Source organism: Lissotriton helveticus, chromosome 4_1 (assembly GCF_964261635.1).
Source record: "Lissotriton helveticus chromosome 4_1, aLisHel1.1, whole genome shotgun sequence".
Lineage (NCBI taxonomy): Eukaryota > Metazoa > Chordata > Amphibia > Caudata > Salamandridae > Lissotriton > Lissotriton helveticus.
The window spans coordinates 939596603-939623953 of record NC_136063.1 but is presented as its reverse complement, the minus strand read 5'-3'; the positions used below and the strand labels follow the sequence as shown (position 1 = coordinate 939623953).

Here is a 27351-nt window from a genome sequence, read left to right as displayed (position 1 = left end):
GGTTAGCTCTTGGTTTGGATAATCTGTGGATGAACACTGAATGCATGTTGGGCTTAATCCAGCCATTCATCATGAGAACAGATATCTTCCACAATTCATCAATAATGTCTCCATTCCGTGTTTATGTTCCTCCACAACATATATCCTCTCTAACAGCATGGACACAGACTCATCTTTCCGTTGGTGTCTTTCCTTCCCCAGTCTGTTGCCAATCATGCGATCTCGCACCTTTTTACTCTTTCCATTGTAGTTCTTACGGTATATGGTCAAAACAGGGGCGGCCTTAGGCATGTGCAAGCTGTGCACCTGCACAGGGCCACCAAACCCCAGGGGGCCACCACACCAATATATATATCCTTAATATAATAATCCTCTGAGGATGGATACATATTTGCGTGGCTGCCCCTGGCAGGGATTTGGCGGCCTCCGGCTCTATTCTACTTCCAAACACCCTGACCGCCCCCCCATTCACTGGCCTCCGCACTCCGCCCCGCCCGGACCCCCTCTTCCTGGGGCCCCTACCTGCGCCCTCTGCCCTGGGCCGCCATGAGCCTAGAGCCGCCCCTGGTCAAAATATCGAGTCAAAAATATCGAGTAACACAAATATCGACTCCAAAATATAGAATGGACAAAATAGCAAATGGACAGAATATAGAATTCAAAAATATCGTTTTTAAGGTAAGTAATGTAATATCGATTTTAAAAATATAGAAAGTCAAAATATCGAAGAACATTATATAGGTTATTAAAAATATCGAATTCTTTAATGTGTTTTGTATGTTAGTATATGTGTGAAAAGTGTATTTTTTTTGTAATTCATTTTAAGTAATTAATTTTATGTTATATAATTTTTGCGTAGTTAAATTCTGTTGCGGGTTGTGGGTTTATAGGGGAATAGGGTGGGAAGTAATTGAATTCTAATTTATTAAATATGTTAATTAATTTATTGGTATTTATTTTGAATAAATTGTTAATCCATTTTTAATTAGTAATTAATTAATTCTTAATTGATAATTAATTTTTATTAATTGATAATTATGTGAATAATATTAATTTATTTTCTGTAGCGGGTTGTGGGTTTATAGGGAAATAGGGTGGGAAGTAATTTAATTATAATCAATTAAATATGTAAATTTATTTATTGGTATTTATTTTGAATAAATTGTTAATTAATTTTTAATTTGTAATTAATTTTTAATTAATAATTATTTTTTATTAATGTATTAATTGATAATTATGTCAATAATATGAATTTATTTTCTGTAGCTGGTTGTGGGTTTATAGGGGAATAGGGTGGGAAGTAATTTAATTATAATTAATTAAATATGTTAATTTATTTATTGGTATTTATTTTAAATACATTGTTAATTAATTTTTAATTGGTAATGAATTAATTCTTAATTGGTAATTAATTTTTATAAATTTTTATTAATTGATAATTATGTGAATTATATCAATTTATTTTCACTAGAGTGGGAATAGTAAAATGTACCCCTATGCTATCCAACGCCTTCCCTACTGTTGCACTCTCTGAGGTGGGAATAGTAATTTTTACCCCTACGCTATCCAACGCCTTCCCTACTGTTGCACTCTCTGGAGTGGGAACAGTCATTTTTACCCCTACGCTATCCAACGCTTTCCCTACTGTTGCACTCTCTGGAGTGTGAATAGTAATCTGTACCCCTACGCTATCCAACATTTTCCCTACTGTTGCACTCTCTGGAGTGGGAATAGTAATTTTTACCCCTACGCTATCCAACGCTTTCCCTACTGTTGCACTCTCTGGAGTGGGAATAGTAATTTGTACCCCTACGCTATCCAACATTTTCCCTACTGTTGCACTCTCTGGAGTGGGAATAGTAATTTTTACCCCTACGCTATCCAACGCTTTCCCTACTGTTGCACTCACTGGAGTGGGAATAGTAATTTTTACCCCTACGCTATCCAACGCTTTCCCTACTGTTGCACTCTCTGAAGTGGGAATAGTAATTTTTACCCCTACGCTATCCAATGCTTTCCCTACTGTTGCACTCTCATGGAGTGGGAATAATCATTTTTACCCCTACGCTATCCAATGCTTTCCCTACTGTTGCACTCTCTGGAGTGGGAATAGTAATTTTTACCCCTACGCTATCCAACGCTTTCCCTACTGTTGCACTCTCTGGAGTGGGAATAGTAATTTTTACCCCTACGCTATCCAATGCTTTCGCTACTGTTGCACTCTTTGGAGTGGGAATAGTAATTTTTACCCCTACGCTATCCAACGCTTTCCCTACTGTTGCACTTCCAGGAGTGGGAATAGTAATTTTTACACTCCCGCTATCCTACGGTAATAATATTGTGTATTTTTTATTAATATTATGTTAATATATATATATATATATATATATATATATATATATATATATATATATATATATATATATATATATATATATATATATATATATATATGTTTTAACATATATGATTGTGGTTTTTTTTATAAGTTAAATTAATTATTTAATAATTTTAAGGTAATTTAAGTATTTTTAAGTATATTTTAGCTATTTATTTTTACTTTTTTTTATATTTTACTTAATTTTAAGGAAATTCGATATTTGTACAAAATATATATTTTTAAACAATATTTTGGATTCGATATTTTGGTACTTACCTGTTTGTAGATAGGAATTCGATATTTTGTCCGTCGATATTTTGGCATCGATATTTTGGGTAGTCTATATTTTGTCCCTCGATATTTAGTCAGTGATCCGTTCTTACGGCTGCTTTAGGTGCACTTTAGTTAAATAAATAATGCAAATATAATTAATTCTCTCTGATAACATTTTGTTCCTGTGTCCTTCTCATGTCAATGGTTTACAAGTGTCTAAAATCTTAATCCGTACACCTGATTAATATTATATTGTACCAAGAGTATCTTACAATGGGTGATTTTGTTTTAGTGGTTCCGATGTCACTCTTTTGTTTAAGGACATAGTGTCCTGTTTTTGTCCTCCGCAAGGATGTGGACAAGTCTTGCCTCAAGCCAATGGAGTGCTGCAAAGTGATTCCATCAGGCAAGAGAATGTTTCGTTAAAATCGAGGGATTCTGAGCCATATGGAAGTGGAATTTAAGGTAACAGCATTGGTGATCCAGTAGCTAACGTGAAATCAAATTTTTCTAAATATCTTAGGAGTCCCAATTACTATAGCACTGGAATGCCTTATCTTGAGTTGTGCCTCTGCTCTCCATACAAATAAACCTATATCCCTTGTTTTCAAGGGCTCTCCGTCTAGTCTAATTCTAAGGCAAGCCTTAATCATCGAACACTGCACTTGCATTCCTAAATTGCTAGAAAACCCTGCTGGATTTTATCAAAACAGTTTTGTCCAAACTAGAAAGTGTATCCTGGATTAAGGGCCTAAACAATCGATCATGTTTTTCTAAAAATCTTGTTGGCAGAGCATATTTCATGGTTGAAAAACAAATGAACAAAAGTAGCGTGTGATAGATATAAACAGCCAAGACGTGTTTTCTATTTTGGGCACACTCAGAGATTGAAAGGAGTTCAATCAATCAATTCATCTTTATTCGATCTAGTTAAAAATGATCATAAAAGCACACATAAATACATCATAAAACTATTACAAAATTCTAATTATAAGATTACAAATATTTCGAGGCAATTCTATAATAAATTCAAAGAATGCATTAAAAACGTTAAAACATCATTTCATATGCTAAGTCTAAGTACTTGTGTTGTTATTTAGTGGGCTCAATAGTCTGCGCGCCATCCCCTTCCTTTTCCTCATGCAGGCCCATAGGAATGACGCAACTGAATAACAAACAAGAGGGTCAGGTAGTGTTTTTAGAAAATATAGTGCTACCCGACACTGCTTAAAATTAATTTTCTTTAAAATTGGTTTGAGGTGGACATTCCTTTCATTCTCATATAGCCTGCAGAATAAAACTAGGTGCAATTCAGTTTGTAGTGATAAGTGATCAGAGTGATCAGAGTGATTATATGTTTTTTTCAGGATACCCTGACATGAGAGGAATCAGGTTAGTGCGAAACCTCAGTAATACGAATCTGTGTTGCATCCTATTTACATTTACTAGGTAAGAGAAACCTCTCACAGTTAATGGTGGGTTAAGGCAATATGCCTGGGCTGCGTGTTTCTGTTCAGAGTATTCCTTACGCTTGCACTCAGACATCAGCATGAACATGTCACTAACTTTCTGTTTAGAGGCCTTCTTACAAACCAGAGGATCTTTAAAAAGTTCATGGAGACCAGTCTCCCTTAGGGCTGACTCTACTTAAGTAAGCCACCTAGACCCCTTCCACTTGTCCATAGCTAGGCAACTCCTTATTATTGGTTGAGTCAATGGCACGGTGTCTCTCCTCCAGATTGAATACAAGAGGAGGAGTGGGGCTAGTTGTGGGTAATCTGAAATATGGTGCAATCCCAATTCCGTGTGTAAGATACTGTTTGTAAAAGAGGAAGGGAGACCCACTGAAGATTTAAGAAATGTATTCTCAATAATTTGTAGTGGTGTCGGTGCTACCATACCCCAAACCCCAGCTCAATAAGTCGCTGGTGCTTTTACTCTGGCCTGATAGATATTTGTTATCGGTAATAAAGGTTTAGCACCCAGTTTTCTAGCAAAGGATTTTACTGTGATGATGCCCCTCTCCATCACCATCTTTCTTCCTTCCATCAATTTTACCCATGACCGATCTTCATAAAAAAGGATGCCAAAGTAGGGAAAAGAATCCACAACCTCAATTTTTTCTGCATCCACATGGAAGTGCTGCACTTTTTCTTTTTTTGTAGCCCCTGCTATTATTTCAATGGACTTGGTTTGGTTCACTTTCAACTGTAGTGAATCTATAAAAGAGACATACGCAGTTATCAACCTTTGTAACCCAATCTCCGTTCTGGCAATTAAGACCGCGTCGTCCGCGTAAGGAAGTATTGGTAGCATTTGATTTTCAAAGAGGGGAACATACCGATTGGCACTGTGAGTGCATTTTCAACTCCATTTGTGTATAAGGAAAAGAAAAATGGGGCCAATACACAACCCTGCCTTACTCCCCTGGAGATTTTAAAAGAGCGTGTACAATCTCCAGTTTTGGTAAAAACGCACTGATGCCGTCGCGTTTATGTACGATTGCCTGATGAAATTTAATATAGTAGGTTCGACCCCCATCATCTCCATTATAGTCTATAGCTTATTATGGACCACGCAGTCGAACGCCGCACTCAGGTCCATGAATGCCATGTATATTTTCCCGTCCTTCATTCAAGTATATTTTTCTATGGTCAATGCTAAGTTCAGACATTGATCCACAGTATCCCTTCCCAGCTGGAAACCATACTGGGCCTGGATTAAGATCTTATTTTCTCTTGAAAGGAGTTGAAAATGATTGTTGTTGCACCCTAATAATTTGTCTGCACTTTTCTCAGCTGCGTTTTGGCTATCAATATCTCTATGTCTGGGGTTGCATGAGTCGTTCTGACAAAATATAAATGTGATAACATATCACTGAACACAATTTAAATTTTGCTGTTTTCTTCCACTCCACGAAGAATTAAGGAATTGTTTTTTGCTTTTGGTGCTTAGGGTTTTTTTTAACTAAAGCTGAACTTCACTTTTATGATGAGCTCTGGAGCATCTTTTCGAGGTTGCTTGGAGACAGAGGGTATACAGGATATATTCCTCTCTACGCAGTAATGTGCTTTCAAGAAATTGCATTTTAGTCTGCGGATATGTTCTCTTGTTAAACATTTTAATGTCAGTTTGGTTTTATTGCTCTATTTATTTTCATTTACAAAGTCCTGAATGATGTGTTCTAATTTCTTGGCTTTTCTAACGTGAAACATAATTAAATGTTAAAATGATTGTGAATAGGCTACTCCTACTCCTTCAAACTTGGCCCTGTTGGACCAAGCCGGATTCATTCCAGGATAGTCCACTGCACATAGCCTATGAACATTATTAGCCCCGATACATCACATTAAACCTTAGATGTGGCCGTCGCGTCCTTGGACGCAATGTACGCTTTTGTTCCCTTGGAGTGGACATATCTATTCAATATATTACACTGCATGGGGATGCCATTCCCTTTTGCTGACAGGATTATGTTATTATATACAATTCCAGGAGTTTGAGTTAGAAATTATGGCCACATTTGGTCACCTGTTAATATTTTACCAGGCACCAGCCATGGGTGCCCTCTATCCCCTATACTTTTCACACTAGCACTGGAGAAGCTTACCTCAAAACTGCTGTAGCACCACTCAACGCCCGCCCTCAGATTTGCATTACGAAACATTCTTATTTCACTCTATACTGATGACATGACAATACACATGAGACACCTCGCCAAGCCTAAATCCGGTCCTCAGACAGTTTCTATCATTCAGTAGTCAATTTGGCATTACAGTTCCCTGGAGTAAACCCGTTCTGATCCCTCTAACTGCAAACAGAAGGAGGTTCTTGCCCGACGTCCCCGTTGAGTGGTGCGAGAGCACTATGAAATATTATGGGGTCTGGATTAGCATCACTAAAAATACCATACTTGCGAAGAATTTTGGTACTTCACGTACCAAATTACAAGCCAAAATTAACAAATGGATTACGCTCCTGTTATTCAAGGCAGATGTACTGTGCCGATGAACATGGTTGTGTTGCCTGAATTATTGAAGTACTTCGTCAACATCCTTATTCCACGCACCAGGACATTCTTTCAACACTTAAAATCATTTATGATTAAGCTGGAATGGTCTGACCACCAATCTCCTCTCAAATGGGCAACATTACCACTCCTGTTCCAACAGGGTGAGTTTACTTCCTCTGGTTTACAGCTTTACTTCACATCTGCACAAGCACACCTCCCATACTTTTGATCCATCCTCAATCATATATGCCCAACTTGGCGATCCAAAAAGTGTGTAGATACCGTCCAACTGCAATCACTAATCTGCGAACAAAGCTCCTTCTAGCTACCCGGGATTAACACAACAGACTGCATACTCCTGGTCTGAGGCTGCACTATTTGACGCCCCAGGCATCTCAATAGTACGACACCCAGGTCTACCAGCAACTTGTGCACATTAAAAAGTATTCCAGCTCACGAAACTTAAAATTACCAAATGGAGTAATTTACTCGGGAAGGCTTTTCATAGAAGTGTCAGGTCACAAATACTAATGCTCACACATTGTGGCCACCAAAACGCTTACTCCCACCTTCCCTCAGGACCCTCCAAGCTTTAAACCTTTGAATTTACTGATTGCTGCCAAAACATGTAGATCAGAGCTTCCCAAACTTTTTAGAAACACAGCCCAATTTTTAGCCTCATCAATGCGGCGCGAATTCCGCCGCAGTGCTGAACATTCCAATCGCGGGCGTGGTCATGACGGCTCCCGGCCGTCATCAGCACACGCCCACCGTAACTCATGATGGCCGGGAGCCGTCATGAGTATTGAAGAGGTTAAAAAGGCAAACTTTTGTGACCCACCTAGCTTTAATGGCTTTAAATCTTAACTAAGTATTGTGAGCTAGCCATTTACAGAAAGCACATTTTCCATTGAAACGACCACTAAATTTGGACTGACCTATAGTTTTACTGATAAAACTAAACTGCACACAAATAATATTGTGTGGAAATCGTTTTAGTCAATATTTATCATTTATGCGTCACAAGGTAAAATGTCTAGATTTGTTTTTATCCTATTAAAATAGTTGTTTCCACCACATACCACGCTAAAAATGTGCTAACTGCAGAATGTGTTACAAACATTTATATCTTTTTTGCATGTTTCAACAAGCAGTGGCAACGTCAATAAGTCTCTCATATGCAAGAGCTATTGGCTTTCCCAATATGTTTTAGCAATGTTGTACACCAGAGTGGCTGCTGTTCAGCATGGCTAAAAGTTAGTGGGGTAAAGAACTGTGGTGTGGAGTGGCGTAAAGTGGAGTAGAATGGAGTGTTATGGAGTGGTGTCGCATGGAATGGTGTACAGTAGAGTTGAGTGGCTTGGAAAGGAGAGGAGTGAAGTGTCATGGATTAGCATACAGCGTTGTGGGGGAGTAGAGTGTCATAGAAAGAAAGGGCATAGAGCTGAGTGGCATAGAGTGGAATACAGTGTCAGAGTGGAGTAGAGTCTCGTATTGTGGAATGGCGTAGAGTGTCATGAATTTTTGTAAAGTAGACTGGCGTAGAGAGGAGTAGATTGTCATAGAGTGGAGTCAAGTGCAGTAGTGTGTCACAGAAGAGAGTGGAGTAAAGTGGCATGGAGTGGCATAGAGGGAGCTGCGCAGAGCACTGCATAGTGGGGTAGTGTCATAAAATGGCACAGAGTGTTGTGAAGTGGAGTGGAGTAGAGTAGAATGTCAGTGAAACAGAGTTTAATAGAGTAGAGCATCATAGAGGAGAGTATCGTGGAGTGGAATGTAGTAGAGTGGAGTAGAGTGGCCTATAGTGAAGTGGCATAAAGTACAGTGCTATAGCACAGAGTGTAGTAGAGTGCTGTGAAGTGGAGTAGAATGTCAGTGAAACAGAGTGTAATGGAGTAGAGCATCATAGAGGAGAGTATCATGGAGTGGAATGTAGAGTGGCCTAGAGTGAAGTGGCATAAAGTACAGTGCTATGGCACAGAGTGCAGTAGAGTGTTGTGAAGTGGAGTAGAATGTCAGTGAAACAGAGTTTAATGGAGTAGAGCATCATAGAGGAGAGTATCATGGAGTGGAATGTAGCAGAGTGGAATACAGTGTCAGAGTGGAGTAGAGTCTCGTATTGTGGAATGGCGTAGAGTGTAATGAATTTTTGTAAAGTAGACTGGCGTAGAGAGGAGTAGATTATCATAGAGTGGAGTCAAGTGCAGTAGTGTGTCACAGAAGAGAGTGGAGTAAAGTGGCATGGAGTGGCATAGAGGGAGCTGCGCAGAGCACTGCATAGTGGGGTAGTGTCATAAAATGGCACAGAGTGTTGTGAAGTGGAGTGGAGTAGAGTAGAATGTCAGTGAAACAGAGTTTAATAGAGTAGAGCATCATAGAGGAGAGTATCGTGGAGTGGAATGTAGTAGAGTGGAGTAGAGTGGCCTATAGTGAAGTGGCATAAAGTACAGTGCTATAGCACAGAGTGTAGTAGAGTGCTGTGAAGTGGAGTAGAATGTCAGTGAAACAGAGTGTAATGGAGTAGAGCATCATAGAGGAGAGTATCATGGAGTGGAATGTAGAGTGGCCTAGAGTGAAGTGGCATAAAGTACAGTGCTATGGCACAGAGTGCAGTAGAGTGTTGTGAAGTGGAGTAGAATGTCAGTGAAACAGAGTTTAATGGAGTAGAGCATCATAGAGGAGAGTATCATGGAGTAGAATGTAGTAGAGTGGCCTAGAGTGAAGTGGCATAAAGTACAGTGCTATGGCACAGAGTGTAGTAGAGTGCTGTGAAGTGGAGTAGAATGTCAGTGAAACAGAGTGTAATGGAGTAGAGCATCATAGAGGAGAGTATCATGGAGTGGAATGTAGAGTGGCCTAGAGTGAAGTGGCATAAAGTACAGTGCTATGGCACAGAGTGCAGTAGAGTGTTGTGAAGTGGAGTAGAATGTCAGTGAAACAGAGTTTAATGGAGTAGAGCATCATAGAGGAGAGTATCATGGAGTAGAATGTAGTAGAGTGGCCTAGGGTGAAGTGGCATAAAGTACAGTGCTATGGCACAGAGTGTAGTATAGTGCTGTGAAGTGAAGTGGAGTAGAATGTCAGTGAAACAGAGTTTAATGGAGAAGAGCATCATAGAGGAGAGTATTGTGGAATAGTAGAGTGGCCTAGAGTGAAGTGGCATAAAGTACAGTGCTGCAGATTAGATTGGCGTAGAGTGCAATGGCAGAAAGTGCATTGGTTTTGAGTAAAGTGTTGTAGAGTGCATTGTCGTGCAGTGCAGTGACGTTGAGTACCATAAGGTTGCAGTGCCATAGAGTAGAGCAGTGCAGAGTAGATTGCAGTGGGGTAGAGTACAATGGTGTGGAGTGGCGCAGAGAGGAGTAGAGAGGCGTAGATTTGAGTGGTACAGAGTAGAGTGCAGGGTCATACAGTGCAGTTGCATACAGTGCAGTGGCATAGAGTGCAGTCATGCAGAGTAGAGTGTCACAGTGCAGGGTTGTAGAGTGCAGGGTCGTAGAGTGGTGCAGAGTAGAGTGGTGCAGGGGGCAGTGGTGCAGAGTAGAATAAAGAGGCATAGAGCATACTGGTGTAGAGTATAGTGGTATAAAGTGTAGTGGTGCAAAGTGGTGTAGAGTGCATTGGCATAGAGTGCAGTGGCTTAGAGTACAGTGGAATAGTGTAGACTGCAGAGGCTTAGAGTGTCGCAGCGCAGAGTGCAGTGGCGTAGAGTGGCATAGAGTGCAGAGGCGTAGAGTAAATTGTTTCAGAGTGGAGTAGTGCAGGGCGCATAGTGGTGCAGGGTAGAGCGCAGTGGCATAGAGTAGGGTGGTGCAGCGTTGAATGCAGTGGCGTAGAGTCGAGTGGCGTGAAGTCGAGTGGCATAGAGTTGAATAGCGTGGCATAGAGTGCAGCAGCATGGAGTGGATTGTTTCAGAGTGGAGTGAAGTGGTGTGGAGTGCAGTGGTTTAGAGTGGATTGGAATACAGTGCAGTGGCGTAGACTGGAGTGATGTAGAGTTTAATGGCACAGAGTTCAGTGGCGTAGAGTGGTATAAAGTAGAGGGGCATAAAGTAGAGTGGCAGAGAGTCAGTGTTGCTGAGTATACAGCCTTAGAGTGCAGTGGTTTAAAATAGAGTGATGTATAGTGGATTGGCGTAGAGTGCAGTGGCACAGAGTAAAGTGCCGTAGAGTGTAGTGGTGCAGAGTAGAGTGCTGTCGAGAGCAGTGGCATGGAGAGCAGTGGCGTACAGTACAGTAGTGCAGAGTAGAATAGAGTGGCATGCAGTGACGCAGAGTAGAATAGAGTGGCATAGAGTGCAGTGAAGGAGTGCAGTGGTGCAGAGTAGATTGGCAAAGAGTGCATTGGTTTTGAGTAAAGTGGTGTACAGTGCATTGGCATATGGTAGAGTGGCGTAGAGTGCAGTGGTGCAGAGTAGATTAGTGTGGGTTAGAGTGGACTGACAGAGTGCAGTGGCATAGAGTGGAGCGATGTAGAGTTTAGTGGCATAAAGTTCAGTGGTGTAGACTGGCATAAAATAAAGTAGAGGGGCAGAGAGTCAGTGTTGCAGAGTATACTGTCGTAGAGTTATTTGGTTTTGAGTAAAGTGGTGTAGAGTGCATTGGCATAGAGTAGAGTGGCGTACAGTGCAGTGGTGCTGAGTAGATTAGAGTGGTTTCGAGTGGGTTGGAATAATGTGCAGTGGTGTAGAGTGAAGCCATGTAGAGTTTAGTGGTATAAAGTTCTGTGGTGTAGACTTGCATAGAGTGGCAGAGAGTCAGTGTTGCAGAGTATACTGTTGTAGAGTGTAGTGGTGTACGCAGAATAGAATAGAGTGGCTTAGAGTGCAGTAAAATAGTACAGTGGTGAGAGTCCAGTGGTGCAGAGTAGACTGGCAAAGAGTGCATTGGTTTTGAGTAAAGTAGTGTAGATTGCATTGGCATAGAGTGCACTGGCATAGTGCAACACAGAGTGGTGTGGATTGGCGCTGAGTGCAGTGGCACGGAGTGCAGTGGCGAAGAGTAATTGTTCAAGAGTAGAGTGCAATGATTAGAGTGGCTTACAGGGGACTAGCGTAGAGTGCACTGGTGTAGAATGGAGTGGTACAGAGTAGAATTCATTGGCGCACAGTGCAGTGGCAACGACTGCAATGTTGCAGAGTAGAGTAGTGTGGGGTAGAGTGCTTTGGCACAGAGTAAAGCGGAGTGGTGTAGAGCAGGGAGTCAGAGTGGAGTGGTGATGAGAAGAGTGCAATGAGGCAGAGGGGATTGGCACAGTATGGAGTATTGCAGAGTACAGTAAACAAGGTTTGGGCAACGGGAGAGATGAACTCGAGTTGAACAGTCTAAAGCAAATAAAGCCAGCAAATAGAAAGCCAGAAAATGTGAGTTACAAACCACAGAGACAATGGTAAGCAACTGGCTGGATGCATTTCTAGGCCAACTTTCTCAGTGTTTCCAAGATGTCATTAGGAAACCAGACAATTGTAATGCCTTGTAGGCTGCAGACTAAATAAATGACATCCTGCAGCCTTCCCTTTCACACTCCCTGTACCCCAGCAAGGTTGTTACATAAGTCACTTTAATTTGCTTTCTCTGACAGCAAAGTGAGAGAAGTTTGTAAACACCAATGCCCATGTTACAAAAGCAGCAATTTGTCTGAAGACATACCCTGACATCTGACATTTGATATCTGTCTTGGAAGCTCAGCAGGTGTGATGAGATAAATACAGAATTTAAAGGCCTCTTTATTTATTGCTTGGACTTTCGCAACCCACCATAAATCATCTCACTGACCCACTGGTGGGCCATGACCCACCGTCTGGGAAACACTAAAAGAGATGCTTGCTATCCATCTCATGTAGAGCTGTCAGGTAGTGGCAACAATATATTCACCTACATCTATGGAAAATGGAACACTTAGCTGCCACTCCCACTGTCAGCAAAATATATTTTGTTGCTTGCAAATAGGCATTTTATCACCACAAATCTAGCTATGTATGATAAACTTCCACTATATACACAGGTCTATCACATCCCAGGAGCTTGTAGACATAAGGTTTCAGAATCAAACTCTAACTGCCAAAGTTGTAGAATGCGGGAGTTAATCTTCTTACATTTAGTCTGGGCATGCCTCAGAATAAACCAATACAGTCGAATGGTAGAGGAAACCATCTCCGTAGTGATCAGAACTAGTGTCCAACTGGAACCAAAAACAGCACTCCTGGGCTGGGTGAAATCGATGCCTAAGACTAATAGGAAGTTAGTCACCCCAGCAGTGTTGACGACAAGGAGAGCTGTTGCTAAACTCTGGGGGCAAGACCAGCTAGCAACAGGACCTTATCTATTGTAACAAACAACTCAATCTATATGCCGAATTATAGCCGCTGTAAGCCAATCCCAAAGGTATCCCTTCGAGAACACATATTGTCAAACCTGCTACCTATAGATATTAAGGCCTTTGTCCCTCTTTAACACATTCATTTATGATCTCGAGCTCAGTATATTTGTAATGACGTATGCACTGAGTCACTATGAATTATGTTTCTGCTTATAGCTCGGCATCTCCACAAGCAACAAAGACATTCTCCATCATCTGCCACCACGGAACTTGTAATGCTCGTCAGTACTGTTGCACTATTATGTGATCATTTCTGCAAGTGGTTTATACCTCTTTTAGGTTTTGCGACCATTTTTAATTTTTATATCAGTAAATAAAGGTTAAAAAAAATAATGAATTAAATACTGAGAGTTGCATAGCACAATGTATTTTTAATGCCGCAGAACACCCTACTTTGTCTTCCACATCATCGCAATATCACCCAGGGCACAACAGGGTGCACCTCTTTAATACTCATGACCGGGGCCACTTTGCAAGATGCTGCCCTGTGTAGCACTCGTTTTTTGGCTAGCACAATTGCTTTGTTACACACTTGTGATCAGTTGACAGAGAGTTTAACATTAGGCTGGAAAGTTATTTTTATTCTACCTCAGGAAAACACTGCACCTATTCTCACTACCCTCGCAACTCCCTTCTATAGCTGCCTCAGAACTTTAAGTCCTCACATCCCTCTATCTATCGGATTCTTCTTTTATATAATGTTGATATATATATTTTACTTATGCTTTAAGTAACGATGGCACTTGCTGATACTTTGCCTACATATCTCATTGTTTACCGTTTGCCCTTTTTACCATTACTATATATTTTCATCTAATCTCGATGTACCTCATGTTATTGTTGTGCTTACTCTGTAAAGCGCTCTGATACATTCGGGTCTTGTTTGCACTATATAAATCTCACAAATAAATAAATGAGGGAGATGCAGTTATTTTCAGACGAGCTCTTTGAATACTTATCAACAGTGAGCCACATTCTATCCAGCGCGTCCAACTAATCCTTGCCTAATGGGACTCTCTAACAAAGGAAATAGTTGTTTTCCGATCACCCTCTGAATGGATTCAGTGCTAACAGAAGTGAGCAGCATCATTTCTTGTAGGCTAATCCGGTAAGGCTGTGTTTATTAATTGTAAACATGCTGAGCGAGAAAGGATCAAATCATACACCAGGCTTTCATCCAAAAGCGTTCAGTCCTTAAGAATCTGTGCTACACACGGACCAGACCACTGTATGTGCCATACAAACAGGATGCTTAATAGGTGAAAAATACTCGGCTACCTAGAAGTGGTTAGAGATAGGCATTTCTATATCTTCCAAAGCCTGAAACCAGAATGCAAGTCATTTTCTTTCATTCAAAGGCTCCACCTACATTGTGTCGAGATTCGAATACAGAGGTGTGGTTTTAAATCAAGCCCCTGACTAGCAATCGCTCAAACCTGAGCTACGGGTCAGGCATACTTACAATCATGCAGAACGCTGGAGCAAGTTCACAACTTTGTCAGTCCTGCCAAGTATCACGCTTCAGGTGTGACACTCACGCATTTCAGTGCGGTGGTCCGCATCACCGCACTGAAATGCAATGTCGCGCATATTTAATGGTACTCAGAAACTTGTGTGCAGGCTCTGCTCCCCAGCGCTGCACTACAGACTCACATGCCAGCAGAGCTGACTCAGATATTAAACAGCTAATGTGTCTCTCTGGCTCAGTCTCTGAGAGTCAGTGAGGTGCTACAATGTTACAATCTGTAATTTCCCAGTCCCGCTGCGCGCCCGCCGCGGTGCTGTCAATCCTGAAGACACACACTGAAATCAACTCGACCCGGGCGCGGGGCCTGCCCTCAGGTCGCTACTGGCTGCTGTGGCCCCGCATGGGGGGGGGGGGGGTTGTAATAATCTGATGTGACCTCATCACGTCCGGCTGCCTGGTCAGGAAGTGAGGTCCCTGGTGGTTAGAAGCGGCGGGGGACTCGAGAGAGTTGAGTGCCTCCTGCTTCTCAGCCTGCGCATAAAATTAAATATTATTACCGCCCAGCCGTGACCCTCACTGTGTCTGACTGTCACTACAGTCTCAGCAATCCGGCCCGCGCAACAGGCATCATGATCGGGAAAGTCTGTCGACCCCTTGCGGCCTCGACAATATTAGTAGCTGACCGACCGGACCCCCGCTTAACTCACGAGGAGTTAGGACAGCCGCAGCCCGAGTACTGTGTGGAGGCCGCAAGCAGGCAGAAAACGGTCCTCGAAAAGCGGCCTCGCCTGAAGTGAACTCAGCATGCATGCAGTGCTTGCAGGCCAGAGAAAGTGCCAACCGCCTGCAACACCACAGTCCTATTCCTTCGAATCATCTGCGGCCGGCCTGCGAACCAAGTACGTACTAACCAGAGCCTGTGTGTAGTTTATTAGACAGATCATGTTATATCAGTTCCTGATACTACATTATTGCTCTCTATGTCGACCCGTTACTGTGTCTCTGATACCTGTTTATTGCCTTTCCTGGTGCTACATGATTGACGTGTCCGGTTAACCACGCAGAAGCCTTATTTTTGTCCTCTTTGATGCCTTGTTATTACTCCCTCTGATGACATTATAGCCCCTATGATGCCCTAATATTACCCCATCTGAAGCGCCACGTTTGTCCTCTACGACGCCCTGTTATTGCCTTATCGAATTTGCTGTTATTCCTGCCACAGTGCTCAGTTATGGACACATCTGAGGCCCATCTTTGTCCTTTCTGATGATATATAAACCCCTCCCTTATATGAACTGCTCCCTTAACACCCCCCTCTGGTGTAGTAGGATTTCCTTATTTATTGCCCTGTTATTAACCCATTCCATGTGCTATTATTGTCCTGCCTTATGCCATTATTGCTTGCCCTTTATCAGTGTTATACCCCCTCTGATACCTCATTAATGCCAACTTTGTTGCCAGTATTGCCCTCTCTATTGTGGCATTAATGCCTCCTCTGCTGTCTCATTAATGTCTACTCTGGTGCCTCATTATTGCTCCTCTGATGCATTGTTATTTCCCTCACTATTCCCTATTAATACTCCCTCTCATACCTTCTTATTGCCCCCTCTGATGTAGTTATTACCCTTTATGAGGCCATGTGGGAGAGGTGTGGCGCCACGGCCAGGGCGACTGACGCTGGAATCTGGGGACCACGGTTCGATCTCCGGCGGCAGGTTAGCCCAGCACCATGTGACTCTGGGCAATAGCTCGCTTAATCTTCCCAACGGCCCCCAGCGCCTAGAGACCCTTACGGGTGATTGTGCGCTTTACAAATGTGGACTTTACTATGTTATTGCCTCCTCTGACACCCTGTTATTGACCCCTCCTCGGGTCTCTGCTCTGTCCGTGGTTTGTTTATTTTGAGGCCTAAAAAGGGAGGGGGTCAGAAGAGCAATAAGGGAGCTGATGCCCAACAACTTTAGAAATCCTAAACTGTCCTCTGTTGGATTTGGTGATCTAATCTAGGTATTACAATGCATGGACGATTTGCTATTTTTTCCCATACACGTTTTCTTCCTAATTTCTCTTGATAAAGTGTCACTTGTGATAGACATAATTGCCTCTCATAAGTAGAATATAAACATAAAAATGTCACTCATATGCATGCTGAAAACCTGACAGCTATGTGTGTTAGTCTTTCCCCTGATATGCGGTATTTAAGCGTTTCCCTTGTGTTCATTGCTTGATTTTGCTCGCGAGAAAGTGTCACTCATAGTTGTTTAAATGTCACTCATAATTACCCTGAAATTATGAAAATGTCACACATAGCAATCTGAAACCTTGGCAGCTATGCTTTGTATGCATTAGTGAGTAAACACCATCGCCAAAATACCGAAGTTTAGAGCCGCAGTTAAAAGAAGAGACTGGGCACACATCCCGGAAGTCAGCTTTATCGCAGATCATCATCAAAATGTCTCGCGTGAATCAAAGCACTGTAATGGCTCTACGGCACGAGAAGAGAACGGAGCAAAGAGGGCGCGAGACTGCGGAAGCAAGCACGCGATACGAGAAGCAGGGGACACAACCGAACCAGGAATAACAGGTGGGTTAAAACACCGCGCTTACAGACTGTAGCAGCACTGGGCGACAGGCTGTTGGAAAAGGTCACTTCAGAATCCTTTCCTGCCTGACCAGAAGGCTGAATAGGGTGAAAATGGTTCTCACATATGCTGCACAGTCAGATATAAAGGTTTTCTCAAAACACGTGTTTTCTTTCATTGGATTCAGGGTAAATAATTACAACTTCTTCTATTATGAGAAGGATGTTATAACGTGTGAAATCTATTATAGTTTCACTGTATTTTAAATCAGGTGCTCAAATCTTCGGGTAAATACATAAGGCAAGCGTTTGTGGCTTTAAAGAAATTACTGTTAATTGTTTGTTTTAGGCAGTGTTTCTCGTTGCTGGTCTATACCTGCTAGGAGTTGGTAAAGTGGATAATGAATAACCATGTATTTGCAATGTTTTATTAAAAAAAAAAACAGTAACTAAAATCTGAGAACACAATGTTCATCGTATATATATATGTATGTATGCAGTGGAATATGTTCTATGCTCTGTAAATTGGAGTTTTAAACATTACCACTACATATTCTATACACACTTTATAGTATTCTGCTACAAGCGCTGTATATTACATGACTAGGAATAGAAAATATGTGGCAACAGCTGTCTTGCTTACAAACATATGGTGCTGATTGCCTTTGCATTATCCACGTCCTTTTCAAATTTCTCAAGCATTGTGTCAACCTAATGTCTAAAGAGGTCCTTCCCATTGAACAGCAGGTTGACAAGGTGCTGTTGTACTTCAGGCTTGAAATCGGACACTCTACGGTGGAGGTGTTGACTCCCCACACAGCAGTATCAGCTGCATCTAAGCATATAGGATGTTAGTGTTAGAGGTGGCCTTGCCTTCCTTTACTAACTGTTCTGCTTTCTTTCGGTACTGGTCAGGGAGGTGCTAAAATAGCCCTTCCATTTCCACCCAGTTGGTCCTGCCACACCAATGGCAACTCTTTTACCTGCAGCATCTATTCTCTTACTTCTTGTCAGGAGGTGGAGCATTTCCAGTAGCCTGAGCTGCTGTCTTTTTCCTGGTGGTGGTGACTAACAGTGAATCAGGAGGGACATAGCCCCATATACAGAGAGGATCTAATGGAGCCCGTTTATATTTCTTTTCTATGCGTGATTTCACACGTCCTTTAAGTATTTCAGGGGCAGATTTAACCATGCCCTTAAGCATGGAGAGATATTGTACTGAGTGCTCTGTTTGTGAAAGGACCTCTAGCAGGAAGTCCTCTTCTTCTGGTATGGTGTAAAGGTCCACCTTGTGGTAAGTGATTGCATGGGGTGACCCTTTCATATGTCAGTGTCATCCAGGGTAGAGGCCCTGACAGGGATGTGTTCTAGATCTGAGTCTGTGGCAGGCACCGTTTTGTAATCCTCCCTGGGATCACCTGAAAATATAGGGGCAAAGTCCTCACCTAGGTAATATGGACTAGGGCTGCCAGTGTCAGAAAGAGACTCCTGAAAGCCATGTGGAGAAGACGGGGAAGGAGGTGTAAGAGGTGGAGAAGAAGATGGATGAAGCAGAGGTGGAGTGAATTGAGGAGGAAGAGGAGGTGGTAGTGGAGATGGAGGCAGAGGGTGTAGTGTGTCCTTAGGCCTCTTGGGCAGCCCATGAGAGCCTTAAGGGTGAGCATCCTCAGTGGCAGCCTTCCTTTTTTGCTGCTAAACTTTCTCTGAGGCCTTGATCTTTCCAGTTTGTGGCTGAATAACAATCGCACATTTCCTGACATCCAACTCCTCTATAAACCTCTCAATGATGGGATGGTCATCAACGTCGAGGGGCTCTGACACCGATGATGGTTTTGACACCAAGGGTGGTTTAGGAGGCGAGGAGGTCTTCAGCGCCATGGATGGTTTTGGCTGCACATGAAGCTAGTGCTGATAAGACTTTTGTCTGCGAAGGTGTTGCTCTTTTGTCTGCGCTGATGTGAGTTTTTGGGATCTGGTCAAGGGTTTTGGTAGAGTCTATCTTCGGTTCTGAGGCCTTGCTCAGGTGTCGGCCAGTGCTGGAGGGGGCTGGCGCTCCAGAAGATGCCGGTGGTTTCGGCAGTGTTCTTGAAGCCCGCCCCCTGGAGGGGCTGTACTCAGCTCTGACATGCAGCCGCTTATGAGAAGTGATTAGGAAGGGGCATCAGCAGTACTCACATATTGTGTGATCTTGACACGTGAACCAGAGCCAACTAAAGTAACAAGACAGGGGTATCTTCTTCCTCTTCCTGGGATAAGTCTACACCAGACTCGGAGGCATCAGAGTAGATATATTCGGGGCTGGGCTGGTAGTTCAGGTGACTCACTTAATGCCTCCTGTTGCTCTTCTTCGGCACCCAGGGGATCGGCTTCCCTGAGGATTTTGGGTGTCTCAGAAGTTGACTGCCCAGTCAACTTCTGAGACACCCAACAGCCACAGGGAAGGATGCTGTGTGCTAATCATCGATCTTGGTGCTGGTGTAAAGTCTTGTTGCTACAGAACAACAATCACAATGGCTCTCGTCATGGACTGACGAGAGGCACAAGTTGTATACGGCGTGAAGGTCGGCCCAGGGATACTTAAAATTACATTGGGGCATCTTTGGAATGGGTATCCATTCCATCACCTTGAGCGCATCTTCATTCTCCAAAGGAAGTCTGGAGCATGTAGTGGCCTGGACACTCGTTATTGATAGACCGGCGCAGGAGTCCAGAAAATATGTGCCGCAAATTGTTCTCGTTACAGGGTGGCAGCCAGCAGACTCGAGGCCATGATAGTAAGCAATGGACTTGTCGGACTGAAAGCACACTGGACCACCCCCGAACCCTGATGGCGGAGAAATACAATCTAACAATGGTGTCGGTGACCAGGTGCATCTACATCCAGAGGAGGAGTCACTGAGGCCTTGTGACTCGAAAAACAACTTGCAAAGTCCAAGCCCAATACTAGATGGCAGAAATATGCCCAGCATGTGTATCTACAGCCACACATACTATGAACATACAATTAAGATGCTAACCATAGGCCATAATATTCGCTACAATATGATGATCGAATGTGCAAAAGCAGCAGGTGGTTCAGCCATCGACGTAAGCAATATTATTGAAGGAGGACACTCCTAGGTAGTTAGATTTAATATGGATTATAGCTACTCCACCACAATCAATAACTGCATGGCCTTAAATGCAATATATTAATACAAAACTTAAAATGTACAGGGCCTATAGCAGGATTAAAACTTTTCAGTGGCGCTCTCTACAATAGCCTTTAACTATTATCAAGCACAGTCTGACAAGGAATAAACCATCAACAACCCTTTTACAAAGATGGCCTTTTTTATCTTAGACCCTGTTGAAGGCTATGGCTGAAACACGTTGATCTCATGTCCACACCGATGGTGAAACTTACTAAATAAAAATAAGGTTTCTACTAAACTTGGCAGTGCTGCTGTTTCCTTGCTGCATCCATGGCGAAGAGCGAAAAGGAGAGACCGCAACGGAGACCATTTCTTTATATATATATATATATATATATATAGAGAGAGAGAGAGAGAGAGATAGATATATATATGTGTGTGTGTGTGTGTGTGTGTGTGTTAAGTTATGAATGTAGATCTGCAACAACCAATGGCTTCCAGAGAGGTGGGTGAGAGCATATGGATTTACAGCACTACACGCTATGAACAAATGCTTAAAAGTAAGTAACATTCTGTTCAAAGAATTGCATGGCTGTAGATACTCATGCTCTGCATAGATTGTAAAGCAGTACTCCCCTAAGAGGTGGCTAGCCGGAGGATGATGCAAAGGGCTGAAAGAGTTATTTGCCAAATTTAGCTTGTAGGCATGGTAAACATATCAACAGTGTAGTGTTTGCTGAATGTGAGTGGAGTGGAACAGGTAGCTCCATAACAAGTGTCAACTATGGGTAAGTAGCAGAGGAAAACCAGAGTAGTTCCATTTTTTGCAAATGGATTGGCGTCTGGGGGACACAGACAAAGTCCTTTAATGTAGCAGATTTGGATACATGTGGCAATCCATCTAGCTATGCCCAACTTTGAAAGAACATGTATTTTGTGTGGCTTGGAGAAAACAACTAAAGGTTGCTAAGTTTTATGAAAGGGATTGGTCCTAATAATATAATACATGAGGGCATGATTGCCATCAAAGGTTTGAAGACCCCTCTCGGTCTCTGTGGGAAGAAAACCGGGAGCTCAATTGTTTCATTGAGGTGGAAGGGTGATACCACTTTTGGAAGGAATTTGGAGTTAGTGTTAAATTCAATTCTGTCCCTATGAACCTGAAAGAATGGCTCTTCAAGAGTGAGAGCCTGTAAATGGTTAACTCATCTTAGTGATAGTGACAAGGAATGCAACCTTCCAAGAAAGGTACTATAATGGGCATAAATGTAGGCTTTCTAAAAGAGGGCCCATGAGTCTGGTAAGGATAATACTAAGGTTTGAGGTAGGGTGCACCCTGGGCAGAAAAATATATTTGTGTCCTTCCATGAAAGCCTTAATGACAGCCTTAATGACAGGGATTTTAAATAAAGAAGAATGTTTCCTTTTCTGTATGTAAGGCGCGATAGAGGCTAAGTGAAGGCGTAAAAACAAATAGTCAAGACCAGATTTCTGTAGATGAAATAGATAGCAGATAATGTACTGAGCTACAGGTTAAAACAGATCTATGTGCTTAGATATGCAGCAGCAAACAGATCTTTTCCATTTAGAAGTGAAGCAGGTCCATGTATCAAAGGGATCAAATAAGGATACCCTCTTCCTCTCTCTATCTAGCAATCAACCACTACGCACCACAGAGTAGCCCAGGGGTCAGGGGCCAGATGTACCCCACGAACCAAGTCGACCAGCCACACCTAGCAGGCTCCCCCCCAGCGCTCAACATCGTAGTATACTTGGTATATGTTGTATGTCACACAATGTCGATAACAGGGATACCAAACCATTGTAACCCAGGCTATTATATCATAACCCTGTACAGACAGCGAGACACGCATATCTGTAATGTATTAAATGTCTGCAAAAATCCCAATAAAAATATTGTTTAAAAAAAAAGAAAAGGACGAACTGGTAAATCTGTAATGAAGTGTTTTCTAGAAAAAGAAACCTTGACTCGCTTAGGTGCCTCACTGCGTGCTAGATAGCAAGAAGGGATAGATAACCAATTTCCGCTCATGGTGAGCTGATAGAGAAAATCTGAAAACACATCAATAGCTTGATTAGACGTCCCCCTCATTATTTTCTGTTACACTTTGCAACGTTGGACATTACATTAACCGACAAAAAAGGCTAAAAGTAGTCTGCCAGCCATCTGTGAGCAAAAACCTTGCATGCATGTCTCTTAAAAAAAGCAAAAATAAGTTTTACCTACCACTCAGGTTGCTATACAAGTAAATAAGAACATTGTTACATACTGTTAGAAGTTTTAGTTTTCCGCTGTCCTCATGTCTAAAAAAACAAAACAAAAACTCTCTCGGGTACAGATTTGCACTGTGCACCGTTGGCCACTGCAGATGTGTGCACATGCGCAGCCTCAAACACTCATATCTAGTAAAGGGGAGCACACAGTAGCGGGCTGCACAAAGAGTAGCGCGAATGCTGCAGAGCATCCTTTGTAAACAAACGGAAGAAGTCAGACCTATGTATAAGTGAATGCACACACCGTCCTGCAAAGTGAATCTGCTGAAAGCACTGCTAGCTGGTAGGTTTTGCCTCTTAATGTGGTAGGGAGGTGGCTGGTATTTTTTTGCAGGCGGTGATGAAGACTGCATTCCAGGCCAAGGTCCCTGAACTGCAAATCACATACCTCTTTTGAACCAGTTGCATGATTATAGATCTGAGAAATATTCACACTAGTGCAATTTACATGGCAATCCATACTCATCGAACCTCACTGCCATCACATGTTAGACCCAGATTCCAATACATGTTTTCTTATGGGGGTGCAAAACCACATTTTCAAATTCTGGGTTCAGAAAAGCAGCTAATGTGTTCCGCTAGCTGGAGTTGCTCTTAAGGATTCGCTTTTTGCCTGGGAACTTGTTAGGCCGCACCTTGGATGGTAAGAGGTTACAGACAAACAGAGAAGTTATCCAGTTGGGGATAATTTGATCACAAAATTTTATGCAGACAAAACTTATAACCATTGAGATTCTTCATATCTAAACCTGTGTGCTCTACATGGTTTTATTAGTAGGACAGGCCGACTATGTTTAAACTTAAAATAAAAACATAAAAAAGAATATTCTGGTGCATTGTTATTTGTCACCATATTCATCTTCAAACTTAGAATCTTTTCTAAATTGGTGCTCATTTAATTGTCTTATATTTTAAGAAGAACTCCATCAGAATTTTTATTTTCATATTAAAAATGTTACTCTTATTTAATAGTAAAAGTCAAAACCGTGTATGATCTTTAATTGCGAAAACATTCATTATTTTAAACCTTAAGTATGAGCAGCCTTATGAGACTGCCATGTTCAGTAGAAATTTAGGAAATAGGTTTTCCTCTGTAACACAGTTTTCATGGCAAACACCGCTTGGCTGCTGCATTACAGTGGTGCCCTCCTGGTATATTCTTAATTTACCAGAACCTGAAAAAAACGCAGGCAGACAACATACTGAGCTAGAGCTCTCTTTTAAGAAAACCATCAAGAGTGATTAAAAAGCTAGTCAGCTGCTGAGGGATGGAAACCATGTCCAATGGCATGCGCATACTTGCCTTGTCACTTTTGATAGGGGTGCTGTGTGCTGCGGCGGCGGGGAACTGGTCTGTGGAGTCCTGGTGTTCTTGACCAACTGGCGGGGGTGGCGGTTGCTGCTGCGGCTTGATGGCGCCCTTCTTGTGAGGAGCCCCGCGCTGGTCCTTTTCCTGGTCCTGCTTAGATTCCGAATCTGAACCCGATTCCGAAGTCATGTTGGATTGTTCTGCAAGATATAAGAACAAGCCGGGCTCAGAAAGGCTCTCATCCTGGGCAGCCGTGGGCACAAAGCCACAGACTGTCAAGAGACAGAGGCACATCATTGTGACAGCCAGTGCCCCTTACTTCTCCCTCTAAAGGGATTTCTGATTCAACAACAGGTTTGAGAATTCACATTATAACTAAACAAACTGAAATGTTGTGATTTATATCGTAATAAAAAGAGTTGTGTTTAACAATCCATGCAACTGCAGACCAGAGTAATACAACGTTTTGAGGGACTGAAGTGGTTAGGGTTGTGCCCAAAGTTGAAGACATAAACTGAACATTTCGACACATCTTTGGGGCTCCGTTTGCCCGATTTACAGACCCAAGAGTGAAAAATGTGCTCCTGTTGGGCTCATCCTACGTTTGGAGTACATTTACAAATTAAGGTTCACAAATAATCGAAGCAATAACTCAGAAAATCTGACAGCCTTTGATTTCCCGTAGTATCCCAATGTACCAAATGTACGCATGCAGAATTTGCTTCAGGTTCAAAACTATATACGTAAATCACGTGCCAAAATGCCTATTTTTTTCCCTGCCGAGAAAATATTGATCCGTGCAGAAAAAATATTGATCCGTGTGGAGAATCTCTTTACTCAACACTCTCATTAAACATGGCGATGTTTCCTCTATTTCCTACACTGGAAAAACATTTAAGCCTGCCCTTGACAGAAGTATATTCGTGAGAGTTTCCAAGGAGTCAACTACCTGGAATACACATGAATAATAAAAACAAACAACTGCAGCATATCCACCATACTGACCGATGTCTTGATATAAAATATAAGCTCGCAAAATGCTTTTTTGTGCACCAAAACCACACTTGCATTAGAAAGAAAATATTGAGTCTGGTCCTGTCTCTTAATCTTTCTTGATTACATTTAGAATCCGTATCAAAATTAGACTTTGATTAGTAACCCATTTCTTGAAGGAACACAAGGGTTTGAAAAGGCATATGACACAGATTCCCTCACACGCTTTAGTAATAGAATGCCCACTGCTTAATTAACAAAAATATATAAGTCCAAGAGCCCAAAGTTTTTCTTAGCAGTCTGCCACCGGTAATGCCAAGTGCCAGACTTGCCAAGGACCAAGGCTTCCTAGTCTCTATTACATGTTGATTCAACCTCATACTTTTTTTCATCCACCACTTTATGTCTCGTCTCTTTAATATACTCTTGCACGCTGTTTATCACCCCTAATTATTCTCTTTGTCGATGTTTTCCTATCTTTCTTTTCCTTCCTCTTTCTGCCTTTTCTGATTTTCTCTTCCTTGTGCTGGCTCAAAGTCTGATGAAAAATTAATCATCCTAGTCCACAATATTGAGTGCTGATGCCCAGTCCCTGAAAGCAAAGGCACAAATTAAGCACTGAGAAGGCCTGTGACTCCAAGTTCAACAGAAGCTGTGGGTATCCATTCTCCTTGGAGTGAAGCCGGTGACCATAAAGGAATCACTTGCCCTTGTAGCTGGTAGTTCCATTTACAGGGTATGTTATAAAGAAATACCATTTTCTACTTGTTCTGAGGACCTTCTATGATAAGTTTGTTTTAACTATTTTTTTTGTACACACTGATCATTTTTGTATTAGGAAAGGCATATGTATGGCACACTATGTTGCATGCTTTATGCAAACCACAGAAATATGTAACTTTCATGGAATGCAGAGTAGATTACCTCTGTGGATTAAACAAATTCACGGACTACCCAGGCACCATATGCAGCCACCCAATCAAGGGTATTAAACTACAATAGAATAAAAAGTGATTTTCTGGTATACAAATCTTGACTTCCATCCTTTGGGTTGTAAGCTGTGCAAGTCAAAGATTCCTTGTGAAATCTGAGGAATAGTATATATATATTTTTAGGAAAATCAAAAGATCGTGGCTAACACCACACCTACAAAAGTGCAAAGCAGTGCAAATAAAGATTGACAAAGGACTGCTCTGTGCACATAATGCAGAGAAAGAGCTAAATGTGTGATGTCAGCGGACTTTTTTAGATGTAAAATAGCATGCATTCCATAACAGACAGGAACAGCCAATAGAAAGAGGGTAATACTAACATACTCCCAAGAGCTCATTCAAGATGCGATTGGCAATTTTTAATGTCATGGAATGAAAGTTCCATTGCAAAAGAAGCCAATGGCTGAAGAAGGAAGAACCAAAGCCTCTTAAATTATTTAAATAAAGAATGCAACATTTTAGCCATTGCGCCGTAAATTGCGTAAGTGCCATTGAAAGTCTAACCGAAACTTGGCCCATTTTAAAAGTCCTGCTTTTGTTGGTTTAGAACAAAGATTATGTATCCCACCAAACTTCTAAGAGAGGATGTGGCCTAACGGCTAGAGCGATCGACCGCGAAGCTGGGGAACGGGGTTTGAGTCTCGGCGGGGCCGCTCAACTTCTTGTGATTCTGGGCAAATCAGTTAATCTTCCCGTGCCTACCAAAAATGAATGTGTCCATCTGTAACGTAACTGGTGCTCATGTAAAACACTCTGATAATTAATCATCGAGTTCGCGTTTCGTGCTATAAAAAACTCTAAAAAAATAAAATAATAATGATATGTTGCCACATCTATGAGAACTACTTAAAGAGACTTGATAACATATGTGCCAGAAATTCTTCAATATCTCACTGATAATGTCACATTGAGCGCTATGCAAGTGTTATCTAACAATAAAAACAACATTATGTGCTCAAAAGGATGACAGGTCGCTGACTAAGTTTTCCGCACTAGTACATTTATCTGTCAGTAACAGTCTTATAGACATCAAGGGTAATTATAAGAATGTGGTAACTAAGAACGTAATACTCACATTTCAAACAGAAGCACAAGACCGGATTTATTTTTGGCATGTATCTAAAAGTCTGATATGCACGTGACAGAGGAATTATCAAAATATGGTAATTAAGAATGTAATACATTTTAAATATGCCTAGATTCATTTCTTTTGCAGCTTTTGAAGAATACAAACTAAATCACGTCGATAAAATGAAATGTGAAGAGCACCTGCAAAGACTCACAGACTACCTGATGCCACTGTAATCCCACTTTTGAAAGCAGACATCTCCAAAATGTCAAATCGTTAGCCGACGACTCAAATCACAATTTAACATGGTGGGGGTTTTGGGCATTAAGAAAACGATTCTGGTACCACTAGAGAACAAAACCACTATAATGCAAAACTTTCCAAGAATTAAAACACCTTTACAGCCTATACCACTAATGTGCAGTGATATTTTTTGACGCCTTTGAAATACAAATAGTAGCAAATT

General features: G+C 41.9%; 1 protein-coding gene across 18 annotated transcripts in view; it reads right to left on the bottom strand.

The window, feature by feature from the left end:
- EPB41L3 (erythrocyte membrane protein band 4.1 like 3) overlaps nucleotides 1–27351 on the bottom strand; it is an 860969-nt gene that overhangs the window by 446493 nt on the left and 387125 nt on the right. For 14 of the 18 annotated variants that reach the window (XM_078687558.1, XM_078687542.1, XM_078687555.1 and 11 more), the window contains one exon: nucleotides 23826–24031. In XM_078687558.1, coding sequence (XP_078543684.1) covers nucleotides 23826–24031 — 206 coding nt within the window. Of the gene's footprint in view, nucleotides 1–23825; nucleotides 24032–27351 lie in introns of those variants that run through there. The other 4 variants (XM_078687549.1, XM_078687552.1, XM_078687550.1 and 1 more) reach the window with 1 other exon arrangement.